Raw genomic sequence first — 26,583 nt, 5'->3', positions numbered from 1 at the left:
CATCATCCTTAAGAAATAAACGATACGCAAATCCGTCGTCAAACTGGGCCTTGTTTGTAAAACAAGCATCTTCGAAATGCAGGGAACAAACACTTGCACAACTCCGTTGATGCTCTGTAAAAATAAACTCCATCCACTGGTCCCTTAATGCTGTTTTTTTTTTGGTAATCTGTGCAGGGTTGTCTTGCCCTGGCAACCAAAAACACACTCCTTTTGTGACATTTGGCGCCGCTCTCGCTCTGATCAGTGAAGTCTGTTGTGCTCTCAGTGCTCTGCTATACGGGAGCGCGCGCTCTTCCGGCAGAAGTGCCTCAGGACCCATATAAGGAAATTCCGCTCCATCTAACGTCACACAGAGCCATACTCGAAAAAAACTTTCCGAAACTTGTGACAAACCGGAAGGAGTATTTTTGGAACAGAAATACTCCTTCAAACGTACAACTTAATTTTTGAAACTTTGTCCATGTTTAGCATGGGAATCCAACTCTTTAACAGTGTAAAAAACTCAGTATGCATGAAATAGCATTTCACCCCCCCCCCCCCCCCCCCTTTAATGTTTTATAAATATAAAACATTTATGAGTAGAAGACATACTACATGCAACAAATCACAAGCCTTTCAAACTACAGCATTTCTACAAATCAAGCCACTGGGACTTTAAGATGGTAAAAAGGTCCATTCTGAGTTCATGTTAACAGAACAGCTTAGTAAGGCTGAACGAAAGGATGAGATCGCTGTGTGTGCAAATAAAGCTTAAAAGCATGCGAAAGAGATGCATTTTGCTTTCAAATGCTGTAGCTGGCTGATATTAGTGAAACATATTGTTACACAGAGAGAAAATCAATTTTGATGAGAAGCCTTTACTACCCTTGAGAGCATTTCATGTACTCTGATATTGTGTTTATATGAAGAGTTCTAGACTGAAAGCACTTTGTGCTGCTTATGAAGAATGACAGCATGCGTTATTTCCCACTGAATAATTTTTCACTAGAAAATATGTTACATTATAGAAATTAAATGCGCTGTGAATGTCGATTTGTGTTGTCATTAACCTGGGCTAGGTGACAACGTGTGTGGAACTGAATGTTAATCTGTGAAAGACAGATATTTCTGCATGAAGAAGGTCCGAGTTTAAATGACTAAAGACATGTATGATGTATGCATGCCAATAATAAACAAACTTTAATGCATATTTAGTCCAATGGGATCAGGAAGATTTGAATGTCATTTATCCACATCATTACGGCAGTCTTCAGTGAAGACTCTGAAAAAAACTTGACACACCCATGACTATATATATATATAATCAACATAAATATTAAATAATAAATAAGAATCCACATACATTTAACAAAAAACATCGAAATAGCAAATCCAATTCTCAAATTTCAGCTGTTTTATTAAAAGCAGGCCATGCACTACATTATTGGCCTCTGGCAGTTTTGTTAGATTCAAACTTCAACATGTTTTTAATGATTATTGACAAGGACCCACTGCATTTCAAATCTACTACAGATCTGGCACAAAGAGACTAGTTTGAGAAAGAAGTTTTAGCAAAAAACACACATACACACCCAGTATGGTGGAAACATTTCCCAGGCAAACGGATGAGGGCAGGAATCTGGCATTTCTTGAACCTCTAATAATCCTGACAAAAACAACAGGCTTTCTAGCACTTCGTGCCTGGACCTCTAAAGAGGAAGAAAAACCACAGGAAAAAAAGCTTTTACAGGCACTCGGGATAAAATAAAGATATGAGCTGAGTGTGTGAGAGTTCGGGGAATAAGGCTTAAACTCCAGAAGTAATCACACAGCCTTCGAGTGCTTTTATTGCTGTGGTGATTTGTTTATTCTGTACAGATAAAATTCCATTCGACCTGTGTGTGTGTGTGTGTGTGTGTGTGTGTGCCCTTTTTCCATCCTGTAGGATAATGAAGATAACACAGACACTCAATCCAAAAAAACAGTCTTAAACAGCTTCCACTGTACTTTCTGTGCCTTTAGTGAAGCAGCAACTTCATAAGAGTTGGATATCATTTGAATTTTAGAGATTCTGCATCAATCATCATTTTTCATGGCCGATTCCGATACCGATTTTTTACAAGCAAACTGGCCGATTCCGATACCGATTTCCGATTTCCAATTTTTTGTTTTTATCTTTCAGCAACAAACAAGAAAGAAGGAAAGTGCATAAACAAGAAGTTTATTTGGTATTTAACAGGCCAAACTGGTTTTGGATATTTAAAACAATAACCGTAACCATTTGAAATTAACAGCAGTAACTGCACAATAAGTAGCCCACATTCAATACAAACATTGATGATAGAGACATCAGACCTTAGCTTTTGTTTTTGAATTTGGTTGAAACTACATAAAACTGGCCTTAAATGAAAAGATGAACTGTAACCATGTGAAATTAAAGGCAATAACTGCATAGTTCTACAATCCAAACAACACAATCAATATATGTTTCCTAATCAGCATTCACTATTTTAGTTTTTACATTTGGTTTTAAATTTAAAACAAGGCCTTTACCAGTGAGACTAAATAAAAGTATGCTATATAAATATTATTCCAAAAAGTTAATTACAAAAAAATAAAAAATAAGGTAATGATTCACATCTATATTTTTTCACTTGAGCCAATGAAAAATAAATAACTAATGTCTCAAGTTAAAAAATATAGATGTGAATCATTACCCTAAAATTTTTTAATTGGATGAATGAAACACTTTTTCAGTGCGCGCAGGAAAGGGACTCTTATTTTGTGCAGTCAGCTGTTCGCTTCCTGCTCTCTGTGCCTCAGACGTGTATCTGCACTTCCACTGCTGATCGCCTGTGTCCCTCGCACAGATTTGGAAATACTTCCACACAAATGGCATAGAAAATGATTACAATGTAGTCTGTGCACGCGGGTGCACTTCCGGAAAAATTGGCCGAAAAAAGACCAAAAATCGATTTATAGCCGGTCAACCAGTGCATCCCTAATAATTGCGATACACAAACTTTCAAATCAGATTTTTTTTTTTCTCTGAATTGTGTGATACAAACTTGCAATTGCAAGTATAAAGTCAGAATTGTGAGATATAAACTCGCAATCCAGCGAATATATCAGTTTCTTCCCCCCTCTCTAAATTGGTTGTTGACACGCAATTCTGACTTAATAACTCGCAATTACTAGTTTATATCTCACAAAAAAAATTATTAAATAATAATAATTAAATAAAATTTTCAGAATAAAAATTCTTAATTTTTAGACACACACAAAAAAAACAATAACCTTTTTCTATTTTTAATCAGTGGTGGAAACCGGCTTCCAATTGATTCTCTCATGAATTAAAAAAAAAGAAAAAAAAAAAGAAAGAAAAAATAACATTGGGTAAATGAACAAAATAACACCTATGAACGCTTGATTCCATGACTCACTCATAAAGACTTAATTTGTATCATTATTGGATGAATCTGCAAATGATTGAACTAATCTCCCGAATAAATGATTCAAAGACAAATTTGTCCTTTTTATCAGTCACTTATTGGCTGGCTTACCACCTACTGGCATTATGGATATAATTTTTTATTTGAAGCACCAAATTAGTTTCAAAAGGTGATGAAATCTGTTTGATTCTACAGGAATCTGAATTTTAATTTAACAACCTCAGAGAACAGTACAAAATAAACTAAAAAAGGCAGTTCATGACACCTTTAACATAGCATTTGGTACTGTGTGTCCGTATTTGAGGACATTCATTGAATTGTTCTTCTTCACAGCACACAAACCCTTGAGTTTTAGGAGTTTTGTGTGAAAGTCCTGTCTGAGGTTGTACAAGCGTATTAAAGTCACTCTTTGCCTCACAGTTTACTGTGAATGTTTGCAGAAGTTGTGTCTGTATCGGGTGAACACAGCGAGTGATTTGGAGGATGAAGGGAGATGGTTTATTATCTAAATCTGTGAGTTTCCCTCTCTGCCACTTCCATTTCAAATGAAAAAAACATTTGCTGTCCCATGAAATAAAAATGTCATTTGAAGTCATCTTTCTGGTAATGTACTCCTAAAAACTGCCAAATTTAACTGTTTGCTACTCTAAAGATTTAAAATGTACCGTTTCTCTCTTCTGGAAACACAAAGTTAGTCATGACATCATTTTGTACTTGATGACCTTCATTTGTTTGTCCAATTAACTGTTCTGAAAGAGAACGTCCCTCCCCCTAAATCATAAAAACCACAAAATCATAAATATAGTTTATCGTAAAATCATAAATATAGTTTACTTAAATGTGAATTGAAGGTAATGTTTCTGGAAACTTAGTTGCATGTTGATTGAAATTAAATGAAAATGCTGCTTCTTCTTTCCTGGCGGCTTGTGTGCTTTTTTACCACACTTACTGTAAGTAGGACTTTCATTTATTATTTCATTTATATTGTTTTTAAAATAATGAATGTACTGACAAGCATTTATGATAATTTAATTATACTTTAACGTAAGTTCTATTGAAACGTGTGTGTCATTTACATAAAATCACATATTTGACTCTCTCACTTAAGTGACCTTTAATTTCTTTAATATCATATGCAAGTAAAATAAATGTTAACATTTGAAGTAACATTTTAGATATGAGTGCATTTCTTTTTCCACAAGGGGCAGCAAATTATGGTTCATAATTGTGATGTAAACATAAGAAGGCCAGTTCAGAAGTAAATCTTTAGAGGAAAGGAACCTGTGTATGTGATTCATGAGGCTTTTAAACACACATCATGACAATTTTTGCGATACATTTTTGCGATAAATCGTGCGTCACTTTATTATAAAAACTAAACCACAAAAAAAGTTACTTGAACTAAAATATACTTTAACTGTAATAAAACAAAACATAATATATATATATATATATATATATAATAAACTTAAACTTATTTTAACACTTGTCATCTTTATTTAGTTTAACCTAATTTTTAAATGCCTGTTGCCTCTGGTTATTAGCTGTGTGTGTTCGTGAGATGAAGCCGCACAAGCTAGCAGACAGGTGGCTTATGGTCTGGAAAATGCAGATCAATTCCCACAAGGGCAGAATTCCACACAGCACTTCCGAATTGAGCTATCAGATTACTTGAGCAAGAGCCGTGTGCGTTCAGATCCCATGGACCTCTGCCAGTCACAGAGCACACTACCACAGACAAAGAGAAAATAATATGGCACAGAATGGGCCGAAGATAAACTTATTTGCTCACTTTTAAATTCCATCCGACAGTAATTCTGCCCTAAGAATGCGGTTTGTTACGTAAACCCTGGAAAATCTGATCTTTAGTGCTTGACAATAAACAGAAAAACAGAGAGAAAAAAGCACAAAAGAAGCACTATAGAGGATACCAGACCTGACATGTGAGTGAGTATGACTGGTCTGAGAAACAGCAGAAAATAATTACATATATTGCATAACAATTTATAATTGCAAAAGCAATAGCATAATATATAGAAAATAATTAAATATATTGCATGACAAAAATTTGAACTGCTAAAGCAATAGCGGAAAGTACTGTGTGTATATATATATATATATATATATATATATATATATATATATATATATATATATATATATATATATATATATATATATAAATTAATAAAATATATCTATATTAAGACAATACACTTTAAACTAATATTTATTTGTATACCAATAATTATTTTACAATTATTCTTGATTTTTAAGGTATTCTCATATGTGAAATAAAAGTATGATATATTTTATATGCATTCTCTCTCTCTTTCTCTGTTTGGATTTTCCTCTTGTCTTCTGTCTAATAGGCTTAAAGGCTAAGTGGGATAGACGCGTTTGAGTTTGTTTCGTCTCTGGAGGAGAGCTTTGCCTCCTCTCATCTCTGCACATGTAAATGAGGCTAGAGATGCAGAAGAGCAGCTCACGCTACAAGATTCCCATCAACAGCTCAACACTCCATAGGGCACATTCTACTGAAACTATATGTGACATCTTCTACTGAAACTCTACATGACCTGTTCTACTGAAACTCTATGTGAAATGACACATTATAATGAAACTGATATATTCTACTGCAACCTCTGGAAGTTCTACTGAAACTCTGTGTGACATTTTACTGAAACTCTACACTACATGTTTTACTGAAACTCTATGTGACATGACACATTCTACAGAAACTGATATATTCTTCTGAAACTATGTGAAGTTCTACTGAAACTCAATATGACATCTTCTACTGAAACTCTACATGACATGTTCTACTGAAACTGATATATTCTTCTGAAACTATGTGAAGTTCTACTGAAACTCAATATGACATCTTCTACTGAAACTCTACATGACATGTTCTGCTGAAACTGATATATTCTACTGAAACTATGTGAAGTTCTTCTGAAACTCAATATGACATTCTACTGAAACTCTACATGACCTGTTCTACTGAAACTCTATATGACACAACACATTCTACTGAAACTCTATATAAAACATTCTACTGAAACTCTACATGACCTGTTCTACTGAAACTCTATATGACACAACACATTCTACTGAAACTCTATATGACACATTCTACTGAAACTGTACATGACCTGTTGTACTGAAACTCTATGTGAAATGACACATTCTAATGAAACTGATATATTCTACTACAACCTCTGGAAGTTCTACTGAAACTCTGTGTGACATTTTACTGAAACTCTACACTACATGTTTTACTGAAACTCTATGTGACATGACACATTCTACAGAAACTGATATATTCTACTGAAACTATGTGAAGTTCTACTGAAACTCAATATGACATCTTCTACTGAAACTCTACATGACATGTTCTACTGAAACTGATATATTCTACTGAAATTATGTGAAGTTCTTCTGAAACTCAATATGACATTCTACTGAAACTCTACATGACCTGTTCTACTGAAACTCTATATGACACAACACATTCTACTGAAACTCTATATGACACATTCTCCTGAAACTGTACATGACCTGTTCTACTGAAACTCTATGTGACATGACACATTCTCCTGAAACTGACATATTCTACTGAAACTATGTGAAGTTCTACTGAAACTCTGTGATATTCTGCTGAAACTCAATGTGACATTCTACTGAAACTCTACATGACCTGTTCTACTGAAACTCTATATGACACGACACATTTTATTGAAACTCTACATGACATGTTCTACTGAAACTCTACATTACATCTTCTACTGAAACTGTACATGACCTGTCCTACTGAAACTCTATGTGACACGACACATTTTACTGAAACTCTACATGACATGTTCTACTGAAACTCTATATGACACGACACATTTTACTGAAACTCTACATGACATGTTCTACTGAAACTCTACATTACATCTTCTACTGAAACTGTACATGACCTGTTCTACTGAAACTCTATGTGACATGACACATTCTCCTGAAACTGACATATTCTACTGAAACTCTGTGATATTCTGCTGAAACTCAATGTGACATTCTACTGAAACTCTAGATGACATGTTCTACTGAAACTCTGTGACATGACACATTCTACTGAAACTGATATATTCTACTGAAACTCTACATGATGTTCTACTGAAACTCTATGTGATATTCGACTGAAACTCAATGTGACATTCTACTGAAACTCTACATGATGTTCTACTGAAACTCTGTGACACGACACATTCTACTGAAACTGATATATTCTACTGAAACTCTACATGATGTTCTACTGAAACTCTATGTGATATTCGACTGAAACTCAATGTGACATTCTAATGAAACTCTACATTATCTGTTCTACTGAAATTCTATGACACAACACATTCTACTGAAACTATATGACGCATTCTACTGAAGCTCTACATGACGTTCCACTGATACTCTGACATTACAAATTCTACTGAAACTCTACGTGAAGCATTCTACTGAAATTCAATGTGACATGACACATTCTACTGAAATTCTACATGCCATATTCTACTGAAACTCTATGTGACATTATACTTAAAATCTACATGACAAATTCCAGTGAACATATTCTACTAAAAGGATGTGTGACATATTCTACTAAAACTCTACATGACACATTCTACTGAAACTCTACTTGACCCTCACCTGAAATTCTACATGCTGAAACTTTGTGAAATATTCTGTTTTAACTCTACATGACACACACTTCTAAAACTCTGCTTGAACGTATTGTATTCAAATTCCTAATTACACATTATACTGAAACTCTGCAACATTGTACTAACGTGCATGGCACCATCCAAATTTTGTAAATCTAATGAACATCTATAAAATTACTAAAACTCTGTGACACCCTTATCAAACTCTGTACAACATCTATTCTAACTCTCAGACCCTCTACAGAAATCTTTTCTATTCAGATTCCTCACACTTAACGTGATTACGTGCATGAAGTTAGAGGTTTGCTGTGGAGAATAATGTCATTGTTCTGCACTAGATGGACACGGTAGCTGTTTGTTATCATGCTGTGTTGCTGAGCAGCTGCTTTAATTTATTTCAGCAACAGAATGGAGAATACACCCAGGAACAATTACAGACACACTATGCTCTGATCCCGGTCTTTCATGAGTGTCAGGCTGCATGAAATGCTGAGGAAAATTATAGGGAGGGCAGGAAAAACAGCAGTCAAAAGAGAAAGCAGCACAGCAGGCTTTAATAAGCCAAATCTGCATCAGTGTATCACACACACAGCATGCGGTCTAGCGGCAGCTAATCCAAAGGTTGCTGGTTCAAACCCCTGAAGGCTTGATTCATGGGCCTAAGGATTGCTAAGGTATCCTATATCTTATTACCTACATCACTGAGCTCTTGAGTGGTGCGCTTAAACCCAGATTGCTCCGGGGGGATGTTACCTGTCGTAATTGTACTGTGATACGTTGCTGGGTAAGAAAGCGTAAGCTAAATAAGTAGCACACACAAACAGAAAGCCTCATTTCACACTCCATTTATTATTAATATTATTCTCTCCAGATAACCAGTAGCTGCATTTATTTGATCAAAAATACCATTCATACTAAAAAAAAAAATGAAATATTACTACTATTTAAAATAGCTGTTTCTAGGTGAAAATATTGTAAAATATAATTTATACTTGTGATCAAAGCTGAATTTTCAGCATCATTACTCCATTCTTCAGTGGTGAATTCTTCAGTATATATATATATATATAACATTGTGTGTCGTTGTGTTTGCGTGTCTCACCTCTGGCTCATGATCTTGTACGCATCTGGTAAATAACAGCGTGTGTTCTCCATCTGAGCGGGGTCGGCGTCACAGATCTTGTCATCAGTTCGTCCGTAATTTGCACTCTCGATCATGATGACGTCCGTCCCGGGACAGCGCAGCTCGATCGGGTAACTTTCACAGGACAGCTCCCGCCGAACAACTGCCATGGGCACCGGTGCACGACTGAATGCTGCAAAAAGAGAGAGGAGACAATCAGTAAAATAAAAACGACATGCTCTTTAGCCTCAGAACTGATCAAAAATTAAGAGAAAAATCACTGCTGCAACTGAGCAGTAACAGGAAATGTAGGAAAACATATTGAAAAATGACAAGCTCATAGGAGATCATTAGTGAATGGAATGCATATTCCTGTCTGGAAACCCTGTGCATTACAACAGCTCAGTGAATTCGTCCTCAAGTCTTTTCAGATAATTCTGGATGAAGTAGCAGCAGAACACATGTACCAGGATCTAAGATCATTTCTCTGCTGTAAATCTGTCCAGATCAGAGTGTTTAGTCCCGGCTGATGGACTAAAGCTGAGCTTGTGTTCAGCTCAAGCCCACGGGTTCAGCTTAGGGGACAGTAAAACCTTGATTCTGTGGTCACTGAAGTATTTCTGTGTGGATTTGGAGGTTTGCTGTGATGATGGAAGAGCTGAGAGTCTCCTGGCACAGACAGCAACATTTAGATTTAAAGTCTCCGGGCATTTGATGGATCCCACCGGCATGTCTGATATAAACTGAACGAAAGTGAGTGAAAATCACCATATCATCTCAAATAAATATGTGCTCTTGTTTTTGTGACGTATCAGAACACAACTCTGTATAATGACATGGGTATGAAACAGGTATTACAAGGAGAGGGTGACTTATGAGAACATAACCCATGTCCCCATTTTTCAAAATGCTTATAAATCATACAGAATGAGTTTTTTTTGAGAAAGTAAAACTGCACAAAGTTTCCTGTGAGGGTTAGGGTTAGGTGTAGAGTTGGTGAAGGGCGATAGAATATACAGTTTCTACAGTATAAAAACCATTACGCCTATGGGATGAACACACTTTTCACAAAAACAAACATGTGTGTGTGTGTGTTAGGTGTGTGTCTAGAAATAGACTGCAAGAGAAAGCAACCAGTCAAAGAGTTTGTGGAAAAGAGATGCATGAATATGTGTAAGATAGTATTTTTGGTTAAATGTATGAGCAATTCAACTTATTATGTGAGTCAGAGGTATAAAAATAGATAGAAAGACTAATTTAAGAAAAAGTTCTGCATCATGAAATGCAGAAGGTGTGATGATAATCCATAAATTTAAATGATCTGAATGTTTTTTTTTTTCATGACCACCATCATCACCATGCACATAATTTTTTACTGTATTATTAGAAACTATTAGCTCATCTTATCAATTAATATTTCATTTATATATATATATATATATATATATATATATATATATATATATATATATATATATATATATATATATATATATATATATATATTAGACAAATAAATCAAACAACCATCAATAAAGATTTTAAAAAGGTGGAAATTTTGCCAACATTAAGCCATCTCTCAGTAACAGATGGATATTATGTGAACGAGTGTTGGCTGTATGTCTTTTTTTTTTTTTTTTTTAAATAAAGCAACATTAAAAATATACAAATTTAAAAAGAAAAAAGAAAAAAGAAAATTAAAATAACAGTGAATTAAATATCATTTAAATAGATCTATGTGTTAGTCAAGCAGGTCCAGACTTCTAAAATTGACCTTTTAATGCTTGGCTAATTTCATATTAGATATTAGAATGAACAAATTGAACGAATGAACAAACAAAAATAAAACGTGGAAATAAGTCAGACTCTGGGTCTATATTGAAAGATAGGTTATAAACCCGGCGGTCTAGACCTGTTCTCCACAGTGGAGGTCCTGATACACAGATCCAGCGCTCTCTGCCCACCGCGCGCCACTGGCTTTGATTTTAATTGGCTTCCAGCTTCCAGACACAGCACCTTTTGTGTGAATCTCCACATTTAAGCAGAGTGAGACTGAGACTGTTCTCACACTCGCGTGAACAAACACTCGCCCGCCGAGAACAGATCATTAACCACGAGACGGGACGCAGCGGAGCTCACACACACTCACACACTACTGTTTACTGTCACTTCATCACACATGCAGCTGACAGACAGACAGACAGACAGAGACAGGCTCGATCAGACAAAACAAACCACAAACAAACACTGAACGAGAGACTCAAAGAGTTGAGCTTAAGCAATTACTGAGCATCACATCATTACTCTGACAAAAATCTAGACATGTAATTCATTTAATGTTGTTTTTAATTTATCAATTTTGATTTATTTCAATTTAAACTACATTTTAAATGATTTGTTGTCTTGACTTGTTTACACTATCTTAGTTTGTTCTGATTATTATCAATGTTGAAAACGGTCGTGCTGCTTCATATTTCTGTGGAAACCATGATACACTTTATATATTCAGGATTCTCTGATGAATAGAAATGTATTAAAAAAATAGAAACCTTGTGTAACATTATGTATGTCTTTACTATCACTTTTGAACAATTTAATGCAACCTTGCTGAATAAAAGTATATATACTTTGTTATGTATTTAATAATCTATGTGTCATGTAGCAATGTATGGTGTTTTAGGTCTGTAGGGTCATTAGAAACCAAAGCTTTTCTCTTCTATTCCTCACCCTGACACCTGGCCAGCTCTGACATTTAAAAGTCATTATTAACATCAAAACACAAGCCAGGGGGCTCAAACACACACACACACACACACATTCCATGGGGCCTGGCCAGCGTAATCTCACAAAAGAGAGAAAATCTGCCTAAACACACAGGTCAGAAACATCAGGGTGACGGATTAGCCATGCTGAGCTAGTGTGTGTGTGTGTGTGTGTGTGTGCTGACAGATGGTCTTCAGCGGACTGATAACACTGTCTGAAGAGTCTCTCTGCATTGTTTCATGAGTCACAGACAAAGACAACATAGCTCTTACCTTTTCACCTTTAGAAAAACACATGAAGAGCTCAACCTGCCACAACACACACCCTCACACACACCCTCCATCTGCCCTTACACCGTCATTGTTCTGAGAAGTTTAGGTACAGAGTAGGAGCAGATCATAAAGCTCCACATAAAAGCAGTACAGTCAGTTTTATAGTATTCAATTTATTTCGCAATGCCGAAAAACCCAGAATTTGGTTTATTGGTCGCTATTGGTAAATATCTAGAACATTAACAAAATACAGTTACATTAAACATTGCACTACAAAGTGTTTTTTTTTTTTCTGATAGTGATATTAAATTAAACTAATATTATAATAAGTAATAGTTTACAGTATAAAGTAGCAACAGATTATTATTTTTTTTTTTCACGCACATTCAATTTACAAATGCCACGCCAAAATTAAAAATAAAGCGGATGATATTATAAAGCAACATCACAGAATCAAGAATCTTTAACAGAATATGAATTGACCGAAACAAGTATGTACATAATTAAAGAACTTCAACTTCTAAAATGTAGCATTATCAAAAAAAGTTCTTAGAAGAAATCACAATTACCACGATCGTGTGATATCGCTTTTATGCAACGTACAACACAACTGCAGTTTGATAAACATAATGGTACTATAGAGTAACTTAATCAAGTAATAGAGTATGGTCATGTATTTTGTCAGATTTTACACCATCAAAGTTCCAAACAAAGCTTCATCAGAACAGCTGAAGAATGATTCAGTGTTTCTGAACAAATCAGTTGAGAGAATGATTCAGTGATTCATTTATGAAAAGAGTCACATGTTTCTTCCTGAATGAATCAGTGTTTCTGAACAAATCATCATGAGTGGATGATTCAACGACTCATTTATAAGAGAGTCACATGCTTCTTCTTTAATGAATCAGTGTTTCTGAACAAATCTGTTGAATGAATGAATCAATGACTCATGGTTAAAAAACTGTAATTTGGCACCACCTACTGGCATAACCACAAATCATGCAGAAAGAGTTATGTTATGCTATTTTCATGATTGCTGCATTTTATTAAAGAAATAAAAATAATAATTATAAACTATAATTTAAAAAGTTTTAAAAGTTCTTGTTTTTTCTGGATTGTTCTTTAAGTAGTTTGTGTTGAGCAAAGCAGCCAGACACTAATTACTGTTACTTGCTTTTCTTTCTCTTTCTTTCAATTGATTATTTTACTGAAGCAGTAAATAAGCATTGACAGAAAGAGCAAATGAACAGCATAACTTGTACACGATGTGTGTGTGTGTGTGTGTGTGTGTGTGTGTGTGTGTACAGGACATCTGAGGTTGGTGTTTGCTTGTTTGCAGGTGGCAAACACACAGTCCTGTGAGAGCTGAGCGATGGTGTCGATGGTTTGACCAGTGAAGCGGTTTCACTCGATTAGCTTCAGTCTGCACGTCTCCACCTGTGTCCATGTTCATCACTGTTTCTCTTTTACTTTCCTTCTGTAAATGCAACAGGATCAAGAACGTTTGTTGCATCAGAAATGTGTGTGAGCACATTGATCCATTCTTTTGTCTATTTACCCATCCATCCATTCATATTTTATTATTTATATTGCATTTTCTTAAATAAAATTATTGAACAGCAAATCAGCATGTTAGAATGATTACTGAAGGGTCATGTATTGAGTAATGATAAAATACTTATTTTAAATTGTAATAATATTTCATAACATTACAGATTTTACTGTATTTCTTAATCAAACAGTAATTCTTTAAAATAAAAATACAATTCCCTGGATCTCGACTATAATCATCATGAATTTCATTAAATAGAAATAGAAATTTAGAAATGTACTTGTGGTATTAGAAATGTTATTATGTTAAATCTAAATGAGAATGTCGAGTGTGTTTGTGCTGCTGTGAGATTCAGATGCTGTGCTTGATGATGTGTTTAGTAAAAGGAGCGATTCGTGTCTGATGAAATGCTGTGTAACCTGCTGAAAGGATCGCTTCACACCAGGAAGATTTATGTGTTAAACATAGATTCCTAACTCTTAAATATGATTCCACATAAATGAATGGAGTGCATGTGTAAGTGAACATCAGCCTGCAGATCCATCAAGCAGAACTAGACTCTCTGAAGATGATTTGAGAGCTGCTCGCTGGTGCAAAACCCTGCCTTCATGCCACAGTGTGTTTGATGGCTGTCAGGACAGTATTATTGGGCTGGACAACCACTTGGCCACACCCACTCTCAAATCTCATTGGTCCAAAATCTTTTGGTCATTTAATTTTGGAGATGCCTGATTTTATTGTGCAATTATTTGTAATAATGTTTTTTTTTGTTTGTTTTTTTCCCTGTATGGAAATGAAACTGTTATGAATACACAAAAATGTAAATAAAAACAATTATGAAGTACTACATAAATATTTTTTTTTGCAAGAAATGTATGATTTCATAAAGCAAGGATTAACTGAACTTTTCAAAAATAACTATACTTTATAGTTTCTATTCTATTTCTATTCTATCCAAGAAGCCCGGAAAATAACATATATCAATGTTTTCAACACTGATAATATCCTGATAATAACCAGAAATGTTCCTTGAGCAGCAAATCAGTATATAAGAATGATTTCTGAAGGACAATGCAGACTAAAAGTTCAACTTTGATCACAAAAAATAAATTACATTTTACGGTATATGCACATGGACACCAGTTATTTTAAATTGTAATAATACGGTATTTCACAACTTATATCTGTTTTATATATATATATATATATTATAAATGCAGCCTCGATGAGCAGAAGAGACTTCAAAAACATAATAAATAAATAAATCGACCCTGATCTGTATATTTGTGATTTCGGAGAGAAATATGATGAATTGTCTGGGTTTCAAGAGCTTGATCTGATAAGGATGTTTGGCAGATGCAGAAATAATCGTATATGTGTGTCTCAGAGCACCACAGCAACACTCTGAATGATCTCTGAGCGCTCAGAGCTCATCCCAGCTCAGCAGTCTTGAGCTCTTTCCCTATTCTTTCTTCCTGTGTAGTTGCCCTCACATCCTCTCTCTCTATAGGTCTCTCTTTCTCTCTACCCTTTGCAAATCCTTTTGCCACCATATTACTGCAGGAATGCTGTCAGCTCTCTTTCTCACACACACACACACACAAAGAGTCATGTAATTCTTTGAGGCTGTTGTGATTTTAACAGCTCTTGACAAAACAGAGGGTTTAATTGAGGTCAAACAAACATCAGGAAAACATGTTTTTTTTTTTTTTTTACGAGTTGCTGGACAAAAAGAAAGAAAGTGAGAAAGAAAGCTTCATCCTTCACACATAGACTTACAACGGAAGCGCCATAATTGAGTCAAATTAAGCCTTAGACACTAATTATGCCACACACAAGCATATCGGCTAACCGCAAAAGCCACTAAAGCCCCTTTCACACTGCCATTCCGGCAAATACACGGGTAAAGTGTTCTGGCAACTGTTCCTGGGTTTACCATGGACAGTAAAAGAAATGGACACGGCGACCCCACTGGATTCAACGGAGACAAGTGAAGTAAATTAGAAGCACACACTTCCTGGGGGTCGAGCGAACTGCGCAGACTCAAACTGAGCTTGATGACGTGGATGTCACGTGAGCAACCTGTAAGTCTTCTAACCGCTGTGCCAAGGGAAATCTGAATCACCCACCCAATCTTCCAGAGAAGGCGAGCGTGAACAGGAGCACATTTTGGTAATTATTCTGATTAATTATCTCCCTGACTTTATAATTCATAAAAAGTAAACAAATAAAATGCTTAAGTTAAAGTACTAAGTGCAATTAAACTGAAATAAAATTAAAGCTAAATAGATGCATTAAAAAACATAATATTAAATTTAAATATTAAATGAAAAAATAAACAAATAAATAAGTACAGGAATTAATAAAATTGAAATACAGTATGGCACATAACAAAAAAAAAAGTAATGTAAAATATTAATAAAATGTGTGTGTGTGTGTGTGTGTGTGAGTGTGTGTGTGTGTGTGTGTGTTATATGTCCCAGACCCTCAGTTTCAATTTTACATAACTAAAAATATGAATTGCTAATTAATTGGATGAGTTGAACAAACGTGCCGCGAGGTCACACTGCACACAATTTTATTACCGCCTGTCGATCTATTAGATGGATGCCAGTTCTTGTTGCCTTACTGTAGTAAGGGGTATAACTAAGATTATATAGAAACTGCACTGCTGCATGATTTGAAAGATAAATGAGAATCAGCATGTGTTTTACCATTGTGGTCATCCATCTGTGGTAAAAATGCAAATGCCTCTGTGTCCACACACACAGACACACACAATGTACCACATGAACTATTATGCATAATTTCTTAATGCTGTCTCTGCATTTGGTCAGAAACATATCATGTATAAAATCACAAAAATGTTCACGGCAGGAACTCCATTCTTCAGACACTGCTCTGCGGTCCCTGACTTCTGACTGATGATGAGCTCAACTGCCTTCAAGCCAGATTTGCATGAAGTCAAACGGTTCTGAAGTGTGTGGTGTCGCAAGCCACGCCCACATCCTGATGTCAACGGTCACTCGTTCCAAGGAATATGTTCAGGTCAGCTGCTGGCGGAGCGAGACCAGCTTGACTTTGTGATAAGCTCATGTTTACTTTAACCTCACTTTGATGGATATATACATTTCCACAAGAAAAAATAAATACAAATAAAAAAACGCTTTGGCAGCTGCGATTCTTAGGTCTTTTTTCACAGCAAGGACACAGTAGTGTTATTATAAAGGTGCATCCCAATAAATAAGGAAAAGTTAATTTATTTCAGTAATTCAACTCAAATGGTGAAACTTGTGCATTAAATAAATTCAGTGCACACAGACTGAAGTAGTTTAATTCATTGGTTCTTTTAATTGTGATGATTTTGGCTCACATTTAACAAAAACCAACATCTCAACAAATTAGAATACTTCATAAGATCAATAAATAATAAAAATAATAATTTAGTGAATATATATATATATATATATATATATATATATATATATATATATATATATATATATATATATATATATATATGTATTTTTTTTTTTTTTTTTTATGTTTATTTGATGTCAAGTAATGAAGATGTATTTAAATGTTTTTAGTTTCATTTAATAATAACTAAACCCACATGTTTTGCAATTATCCATGGCATCAACATCAATATTTCATTTAGTATAATTTCAAGTATTTATCATGTTTTATCTGTATGAACACAACAACAACAACCTAAAAGTGTGCATAAATTAACACACACACACACATGAGCCAAGTAACCTGATGTAACCCTCAGTAGGTGGGCAGAAGATAAAAATTAAGATTTAAATCGCATGGATGATGTGGGATTTATGAGAAACATCTTTGCCCTGTTTGTTCTGGCTGACTGATCATGCCGCTGGTATTTTTACCCTTCCTCGCATCCCTGCTGCTACAAAGACATGAATTAATACCAATTACATCTCAAAGCCCCTGTATTTACTTACATAATGAAGAGCAGAAATTATTCCAACACGTAAATTAAAAATGATTTCATGCGTACATGTAACTCTTTTCTCTCTGTGAGCTGATTTAACGGCTGCTGTTTAAAATCTTCACAGCACGTCAAAGTGCCACTGACAAGCCAATCTGACCCACTTAGAAAACAAAAACAGATAAATATAAATCGCTCTGTGTTTCCTGTAGAGATGAGAGAGAGTGAATACCCAGGGAGAGCGAAAAATGAAAGCTTGAGGTGAGAAATAGGGCTGGTGGGGGTTGACTGTAGGCACCAGAGATATCCCTCCTGATTTAAAAATAAATAAATAAATAAATAATAAAGAAAAATGAAAGTAGAACAAAAATCTTGGCACAGAAACACAGCAGTTGTTTCCCAGCAGATTTCCAAATGAAAAGAAAAATGCATGTCAATCGGAGACAAAATAAAAATAATACACCACAGAGCCTGTGAAATCCTACTTTCCTTGGGTTTTTAGGTTGTGGGTCACTTAGTTTCAATCACTTAGTTGCAAGGGGTTGTTATCCACCTTGTATTCCTTTCTTCCCTCCTTCCATCAGCTTTCATCCACACAACCCCAAAAATGTAACTATACATACAATTCACTGCAGTTTCCAGCTGAAATGAACACAAATGGTAGTAAAACACCAACAACCTTTATTACTTTTCATATAAATTATGATTACAGGGGAAGATTACTGATGAATTAAGAATTGTATTTTCCGTACAGCTCCCTGCACAATACTGTAACGAGCTCAAAACACTTTTACCTCAGTCCATGATTTTGTCTTCTTATTTGCTTTTGAACACTATCAATAAGGTCAAGCTGGTAGAGCATTAACCACTTTAGCCACTTAATTTCTGAACTGCCACAATGCATACAACAACTGCGAGATTCACTCTTATCTGTTTCGGATAAAACTAAATGTGTTTTCTGAAGCAACATAATATCATTTTGCAGAAATGTCGCCACAGGCCACAGAATTGTTTAGTGTTCCATGCAAGAAACATAAAAAAATATATATAATACAGGTTTGGAGTAATTTTCGTTTCGTGCAAAACAATCTCTTTTAACTTCCCATGTTGCCATGTGAACGTGCTTTCCTGTTTCATTATGAGGCTGAAGCAGCATGACCGATGACTTTGACAACACTGCAGAACTGCAACATCTGGATCTGCTCTCCATCGCCAGGCATGCATAATCAAATACAAGAATTGAGTAATCAAATATACAGCAACTAGTCATGGTCATGCAACTCTGATAAATGACCAAATGACTCTGTCTAATGATGCCTAGTTACACTTTAGATCACATACAAACATTAACCACTGCAAACGAAAGTTTGTATCAAAAATGTACAGTTATTGTTATGACTAATAACTACTTTACTGTTCATTCGCTTCTGGTCGCAGTATTGTGAAATATTACTATTTAAAATAACAGTTTTCTATGTGAATATATGTTCAAATGTATAAAAAACGCCATAATAATAATAATAATTCCTTACATTTATATAGCGCATTCTAGGCACTCAAAGCACTTTACATAGTCAGGGGGTATCTCCTCATCCACCACCAGTGTGCAGCATCCACCACATGCCCACCACACACCAGCCAGAGAGGAGACAGCGTGATGAAGCCAATCAGTGGATATGGGGATTGTTAGGAGGCCATGATGGTCGGAGGCCAATGGGCGAATTTAGCCAGGATGCCGAGGTCACACCTCTACTCTTTTGAAAGACATCCTGGGATTTTTTATTGACCACAGAGAGTCAGGACCTCGGTTTAACGTCTCATTCGAAGGATGGTGCTTGTTGACAGTAAAGTGTCCCCATCGCTACACTGGGGCGCTAGGACCCACACAGACCTCAGGGTGAGCACCCCCTGCTGGCCTCACTAGCAACTCTTCCAACAGCATATATATATGTGTGTATAAAACAATGTTATCATAATGCAATAATGCACAGCCAATCATTAACGAGCTTATAAAATCTACATTTACTAAGTCACACTGTATAGGAGTCTTACATTTTTTTCAGTTAATGTAAAGTTTACTTTATGTGGTCGCTTTTAAAAATGTATAAGTATCCTTTGAAACATTTAATATTATTGCATAAACTGAAAACATGAAATTAAAATAATTAAAGCATCTGATAAGGTAGAAATGTATACATTTACTTTATTAACATTGTGAAAAAGTTCTTCGTAATCTGTCATCAAAATGCAGACAAGGTTTTAGATTCAGGATGACGGAGTGAAGCTGCTTCCATTTCCACGTGATGACTGATGGTTTTCAGGGGCTTAAAACTCCCAAACAGGAATGACTCACAATGGAAATGGAGCATTACCTAGTGAAACAAACAAAAGAGAAGCTCAACTCTCTCTGGTTTCGCTGGGAACGAGATGGCAGAACTAAGCAAATTGCTGCTGAAAGGAACTCTGGGAGGAGCGGCGGAGATGCACACCTGTGGAAAGCTTTTGTACTGAATATCTCAAGGAAGATCTTGAATGATCTTCAAACACATTCCCCACAGTGCTGGAGGTCCATTTTTCACATTTCAACACGTTATTAAAATATCCAGTCAGTGAACTACACTTAATTAACTAAGAATACCAAAACTAATGAAGTGCGTTCAGCCACACAATTGCTCATGTGAATATGTCATGAATGAGGGATGGTGTGTATTACTGCCCAATAAATCCATACATCTTTCCACTGTTGTTTGGAATGCGGTAAGTGATGTTCTCTTCGGTCTGGTATGTAAAAGTGTTTGGGGGCTTTGTGTCTATTTGTGCTTGTTTAGTACTGAAGACTCCTAATGGCTCTTTGCTTTGCCTGTGGCTCCAACGTAAGTCTTCAGAGCCTCATCTATCAACAGGTCAATTGACAAGCCCTTTCCTGCCTCTATGGCTCAGAAGAACAAGGAAAAGAGGCACTAAAATACAAATTCAGGACTCCCCGAGACGAGAGAGAGGAAGAAACAGGCCAAACAGAAGAGAGCAGGAATAAGAGAGAAAAGAACCAAGAGGGAGACATTTTAAACATTACAAGCTTTGTGCTCAAGGCTGTCAAACTACCAGTGTTGTTATTGCTAAATGAAACTAAAACGATTAAAAATTGTCTTCGTTCAATGAAATGAAATGAAATTAAATCAAATATGAAATAATATAAAACAGAATAGAATAAATAAAATGACAGAAAAAAGTGCAAAAAATTCCAAAAGCACACAAAATTTATGAATATAGACTAAAATGAAAACTGAAAATATAAAATGTCGTCAAAATACCAATACTATAGTAGTGTATAAATAATAGACAATGCCATTAGAATTTAATGCTATATTCATACACACACACACATATATATATATATATATAGGGTTTTTTTGTTTGTTTGTTTTTTAAGACCAGTTCTTTGCTACACAAAATCATATTAAAATGATTGATACCGATGCAGGATCTTAAATTTTGATAATAAATATATATATATATATATATATATATATATATATATATATATATATATATATATATATATATTTAATAATATATTACGTCAACAGAAATCTAATGTTATATATGGTAAGAATTAAGTAAGACAGTATGCTTATTTTACAAAATGCTTAGTTTATTTTCAAATATATTGCTTTCATCAAAAAAAAGAATTATCCCAAAAAAAATGTATAGTATTTTTATTTACAATAAAGAGGATGGATGGGGTCTGTGGGTTACATTTCCATTTTTATATCCACTAAAACGAATACATTTAAATTTCCAAGCAAATGGATTCACCATGAAACTCTAAAATTCCTGCTCCAATGAAGAAGCCATGACGTTCTAAACACTGCACATCTAACCACTAGTTGCTAGGCAACCATACATCCCATCCATCTCATAATTACACAAAATCCAATTAGCCACAGGCCCTTAACACAGGCAAAGTGTGGTGGGTTTACACCACAGGGATAAAAAGTTGCAGCTGTTCATATTATTTAAGTAAAATAAGAATAACAGGCTCGAAGAGCGACAGCAGCGTTACGAACTGCTCACCTGCGGACTGCTTGCAACACAAGTCACTTTTGTTAGATGCTACAATGAATTCCAACCAAATGCAACAAGGACATGTTGAGGGAGCGGATCAAGTTTCAACAACCCCTCCACACGCTCCCTCGCTCTCTCTTGCTCTCTCTCTCTCAGCGGAAAGTGTCAGGAAGCTGATAAATTCTTAATCCTCTCTTCACTATATGCACCTATTGTTCTTTCTCACAAAGGCTTTTTGTTGGCCAGAGCACATGCGGACCTGTCTGCATTGTTCTGGAAAGTGTCAGATGGTGTGTGTGTGTGTATGTGTGTGTGTAGGCAACAAACTTAAGGAACACACTGATTATCGGAGTGTCACATGTTTGGGTCATATGTTACAAGAGGAAATGTTCATTTCCTAACAGTGTTAAATGAGTGTTAGCTGTAGCTGCACTTCTGTTCTGCTCCATCTACTGTATATTTACATTCATAGATTTTGCAGATGCTGTAATGATTTCCAGTGCATTTTGTCAGTATGTGTGTTCCTTTATAATAAAGTGAAAAAGAAGCACAGGTTAGCACACTTTTAAAAAGACCACTTACTGCCAAAAATAACACACTTGAGTGTAATGATTTCAGACACTTAACTGCATGTTATTTAGAATTAAATGAGAATGTTGTATAGTTTAAATGTATATTAAATGCTCTTAGCTGAACAATTAACTTGATTTCATAATTGAGTTAAAGTGCATTATGGTCAAACTACTGCTGAATGTACTGATAAAAAAATATGTTAATGTAATTTCTACTATATATAAATGTAATTTTAGGTACACATTTGTAATGATGCAGCTGCAATCATTTATAGTGCATTTAACATATTAACTTTAAATGTAATGTCAAACAACAAACCATAGTTAAAATTATAATTTAGCACTTTAAATGTACTCAGTGTTATTATAGTTAACTAAAACTAGATTAACTACATTACTTGAAATAAAATAAAATAAATAATAATATTTTATTTCAGCTAACTGTTAAAGCAGTATTTCTCATTTCAGTTCTGCAATAACTAAAACTAAATAAACGAAAACTTATCAATTCAACTTACATTTACATTTACATTTAATCATTAAGCAGTTGCTTTTATCCAAAGCGAATTCGGATGGCAACAACAGAAGCAATCAGACCAACGAGAGAACAACAACAGTATACAAGTGCCATGACAAGTCTCAGTTAGTCTAGCACAGTAAACTATATGAATATTTAAATAAACTAATACTTAATATATCAATAAACTAATATTTTCAAAAACACGCGGAAAAAAGACTTTAAAATTTAAGTGAAAACAGAAAATGTAAAAATAATAAAACTGAAAATAAATGAAAAATATATATATATATATATATATAACAGCACATTAATAAAACTAAAATAACACTGCATGCGCTTAAGTATGTTAGCACTGACTTTACTAAAAGCATGAAAGATTATTAAAACATAATTATTTTAAATGTACTTTACAATCCATCAAACACATCAGTGTAAGTGCACGTTGTTGTTAAATGTATTTCAAATTGAAACTTTTAATTTTAAGGTCACTTTTTAAAAATTGTACTTAAGTGTGTTAAGAAACAGTCATGAAAGTGTCTTTCTTTAAGTCACTAAATTAACGTATTTCATAAATGTTACTTTATATGCATGAACAGCTTCTTAATAATATACTTTAAAGATTTGAATTACATTACAAGTGCACATTCAATACAACTAAGCACATTTCCTCTTTTTCTTTACCAAAATAGGCCAGCTTAGTGGCAAGTTAAGACCAGCAAACCACCACAGGCCAGTTTGAGCTCTTTTTTTTCAGCAGGAGAATCTCTTAATCCGTTCTGCTCCACCGCTTTCAGAATGAATGGAAAAAGTGCCAATCTGTCAAACAGAGTTCACTAAACACAAATGACAGTGCGCTAGTCTGTTGCTCCTTAGAGTGAGTGCACACACACACACACACACACACACACACACATACTAACACACAAACAAAACAAAACCAGGTTTGGTCTGGATATGAGTTTGTGTTGAATTTGGCAGTTAGGAAGATTAATGCTCAGAAGTTGTGTCCTATTAGCATGAAAAGAGCGAGCATAAATTGAGGTAATCCTTATGATTATGAAAAGCTTGTGTGTTTGTGTGTAGTGTAGACCATAGTCTCATTCAGTTATGATGCCATATATACTCACAGAATGGCAGCGAAAGAAATATAAACGAGAACACCAAAAGACAAACAGCTTAGCATCTATACACACAATCACACTGCATGCAAGAATGCATATGACAGAAGCTTTGCGTGACACAGGTGTTCATACACACAGCTTTGTGTTGAGGGATTTTAGTGTGTGTGTGTGTTGAATTGTAAAGCAGCTGAATTGGTTCTCTAAAACAAATGTGTTGTTTCACTCCTGAATCTCCATATGTACACAATAAGGATGTTATCGGCTTTAATTTCTAATCTTTCCATCTGTTTATTTTCCTTTTAATTTATCTCCTGTGCTAGAAATTACAGCTAAAAAAAAGACTGCTTTTGTGCTAAAGCTACTTATTATTTGGAAACATAATTATTTTGAATTAGATCTGTTTTTTTTTTCCAAATTTTAGTTGTTTTTAAATGTCTACATAGTTCATATTAATTGTTATTTTAGTTTCAGTTCGTTATTGTGGTATTTCAAGTTAAACAAAATGAAAATTTTAAATGTGGCATTGGAAACTAACTGAAATAAAATAAGTTATTTTTATATTTTATTTCAGTTAAATTTTTTAAGTAACATTATTGATTCATTCATTTATTTATTGTTTATTTGTTTGTTTTCATTTTAGTTAACTTAATGGTTTAGATGGTCGGTCTCAAACCTTACACTAATTTTATCTGGCTGTTCCTGCAGGGCATCAGCAAAACTGTGATTAGATATTGAGTGGCAGCTTTTATCATCATGATCATATGTATTAGGCAGAGCTGAATATTAAACACTGAGTGCATGAACAGCTGTAAATCTTACTGTCACACCCTTATAACATCACACACGTCTCACCTATCACCTAATGTCCTCTAGTTCCACAGATGTTTATGAGTGTGGAACCGTGTGAAATCATATTTCCAGTACAGTCTTTGGTCCAGTGTTTCCTTGAGCAAAAGTTGTATGCTGGATTGTATTGAATAAGATGACTGAATAATAAATACATGAGTTCAGAAGAAGTAACGTGCGGTCGGTCTGGAGTTGACAATAAGGTTGTGCGTGTGTGTGCATGCGTCCGTTTTTTGTATGTTTGAGGACATGAAAATAACAGTGCAGGACAAACTGACTGTTGTGCTCCATTGCCTCAGGCTTTACTGAACAAATACATTTTACACATGTATTACACACACATACGCACACATGTTTGTTTTCGTGAAAAGTGGGGAAATCCCATAGGCGTAATGGTTTATGTACAGTACAAACGGCATATTCTATGGCCCTACACCAACCCTAACCCTAACCCTAACCCTTACAGGAAATGTTGTGCATTTTTACTTTCTCAAGAAAACTCATTCTGTATGATTTATAAGCGTTTTGAAAAATGGGGACATGGGTTATGTCCTCATAAGTCACCCTCTCCTTGTAATACCTGTGTCATACCCATTTCATTATACAGAGTTGTGTCCTGATATGATACAAAATCACGCCCACACATGGGTCTTATGTCACCACTAAATTAAAAGAAAATCAACAAAATTTTGATTAAACTAAATGAAGGTACCATTTACTGGTATCAATATCTATTTATGTATTTATAATTTGAGAGAAAGAGTTAAAAGGGTGGTTGACTGCGATTTAACTTTTTTAACGTAAGTTAGTAGTAATTTTGCTGTTTAAGAATAAACAAATCTGCAAAGTTGCAGCGCTGAAAGTTCAATGCAAACAGAGATATCGTCTTTTAAAATTCTGGCAGTTTAATGCCTACAAAAATGTATGGTAAGGGACTACAACAAGCTTTTTCTTAGGTTCATTATGTCATGAACCCAGACAAACCCCGCCCTCGGGAACACACAACAAAGGGGCGAGGCTATGCTGTGCTGTTTTAGACAAGAGGAAGAGACAACTAGGGGTGCACATAAAAAATCTGTACATATATGAATCACAATTCTGTCTTCTAACGATTCTAATTGATTTACAAGTACAACATAACTCGTTTTCATTTAATGAATAGCAAAAACTAAATAAACTAAAATAAATAAAAATTCATAAAACATAAAAAGAATAATATCAGTAATATCATTAGATTAAATGATCAAATAATAATTACAAAGACACAAAAATACTATAATATCTTCTTCTTAGCACATTATTAGATTTTTTATTTGTTTATTTATTTTGGTATTAGTTAATATAAGTTAACTACTTTAGTTAACATGAATTAAGCATGAGCAATACTTCTACAGCTTTTATTAAAAGTAGATTATGTTAATTTGAAAATGTACTAATGCATTATTACAATCACAAGTTGTTAACATTAGTTAATGCACTTTGAATGAACATGAATGACTGTATTTTCATCAACATTAACAAAGATGAATAAATACGGTAATAAATGTATTGTCCATTGTTTGTTCATGTTAGCTAATACATTAACTAATTTAACCTTACTGTAGAGTGTTACCCTTTATTTTATTTTATTTATTTTGTTATTCTTTGTCACAAAGTCACA

At 34.6% G+C, this 26,583-nt stretch overlaps 1 protein-coding gene across 24 annotated transcripts in view; it reads right to left on the bottom strand.

Moving 5' to 3' along the window:
* The window catches only part of LOC113051738 (adhesion G protein-coupled receptor L3), a 245,423-nt gene that overhangs the window by 149,470 nt on the left and 69,370 nt on the right, over positions 1 to 26,583 (bottom strand). For all 24 annotated transcript variants that reach the window (XM_026215749.1, XM_026215753.1, XM_026215761.1 and 21 more), the window contains exon 3: positions 9,237 to 9,450. In XM_026215749.1, coding sequence (XP_026071534.1) covers positions 9,237 to 9,450 — 214 coding nt within the window. The remainder of the gene's footprint in view (positions 1 to 9,236; positions 9,451 to 26,583) is intronic.

This window comes from Carassius auratus, chromosome 32 (assembly GCF_003368295.1).
Source record: "Carassius auratus strain Wakin chromosome 32, ASM336829v1, whole genome shotgun sequence".
Classification (NCBI taxonomy): Eukaryota; Metazoa; Chordata; class Actinopteri; order Cypriniformes; family Cyprinidae; genus Carassius; species Carassius auratus.
This window is presented reverse-complemented; position numbering and strand designations above follow the sequence as displayed.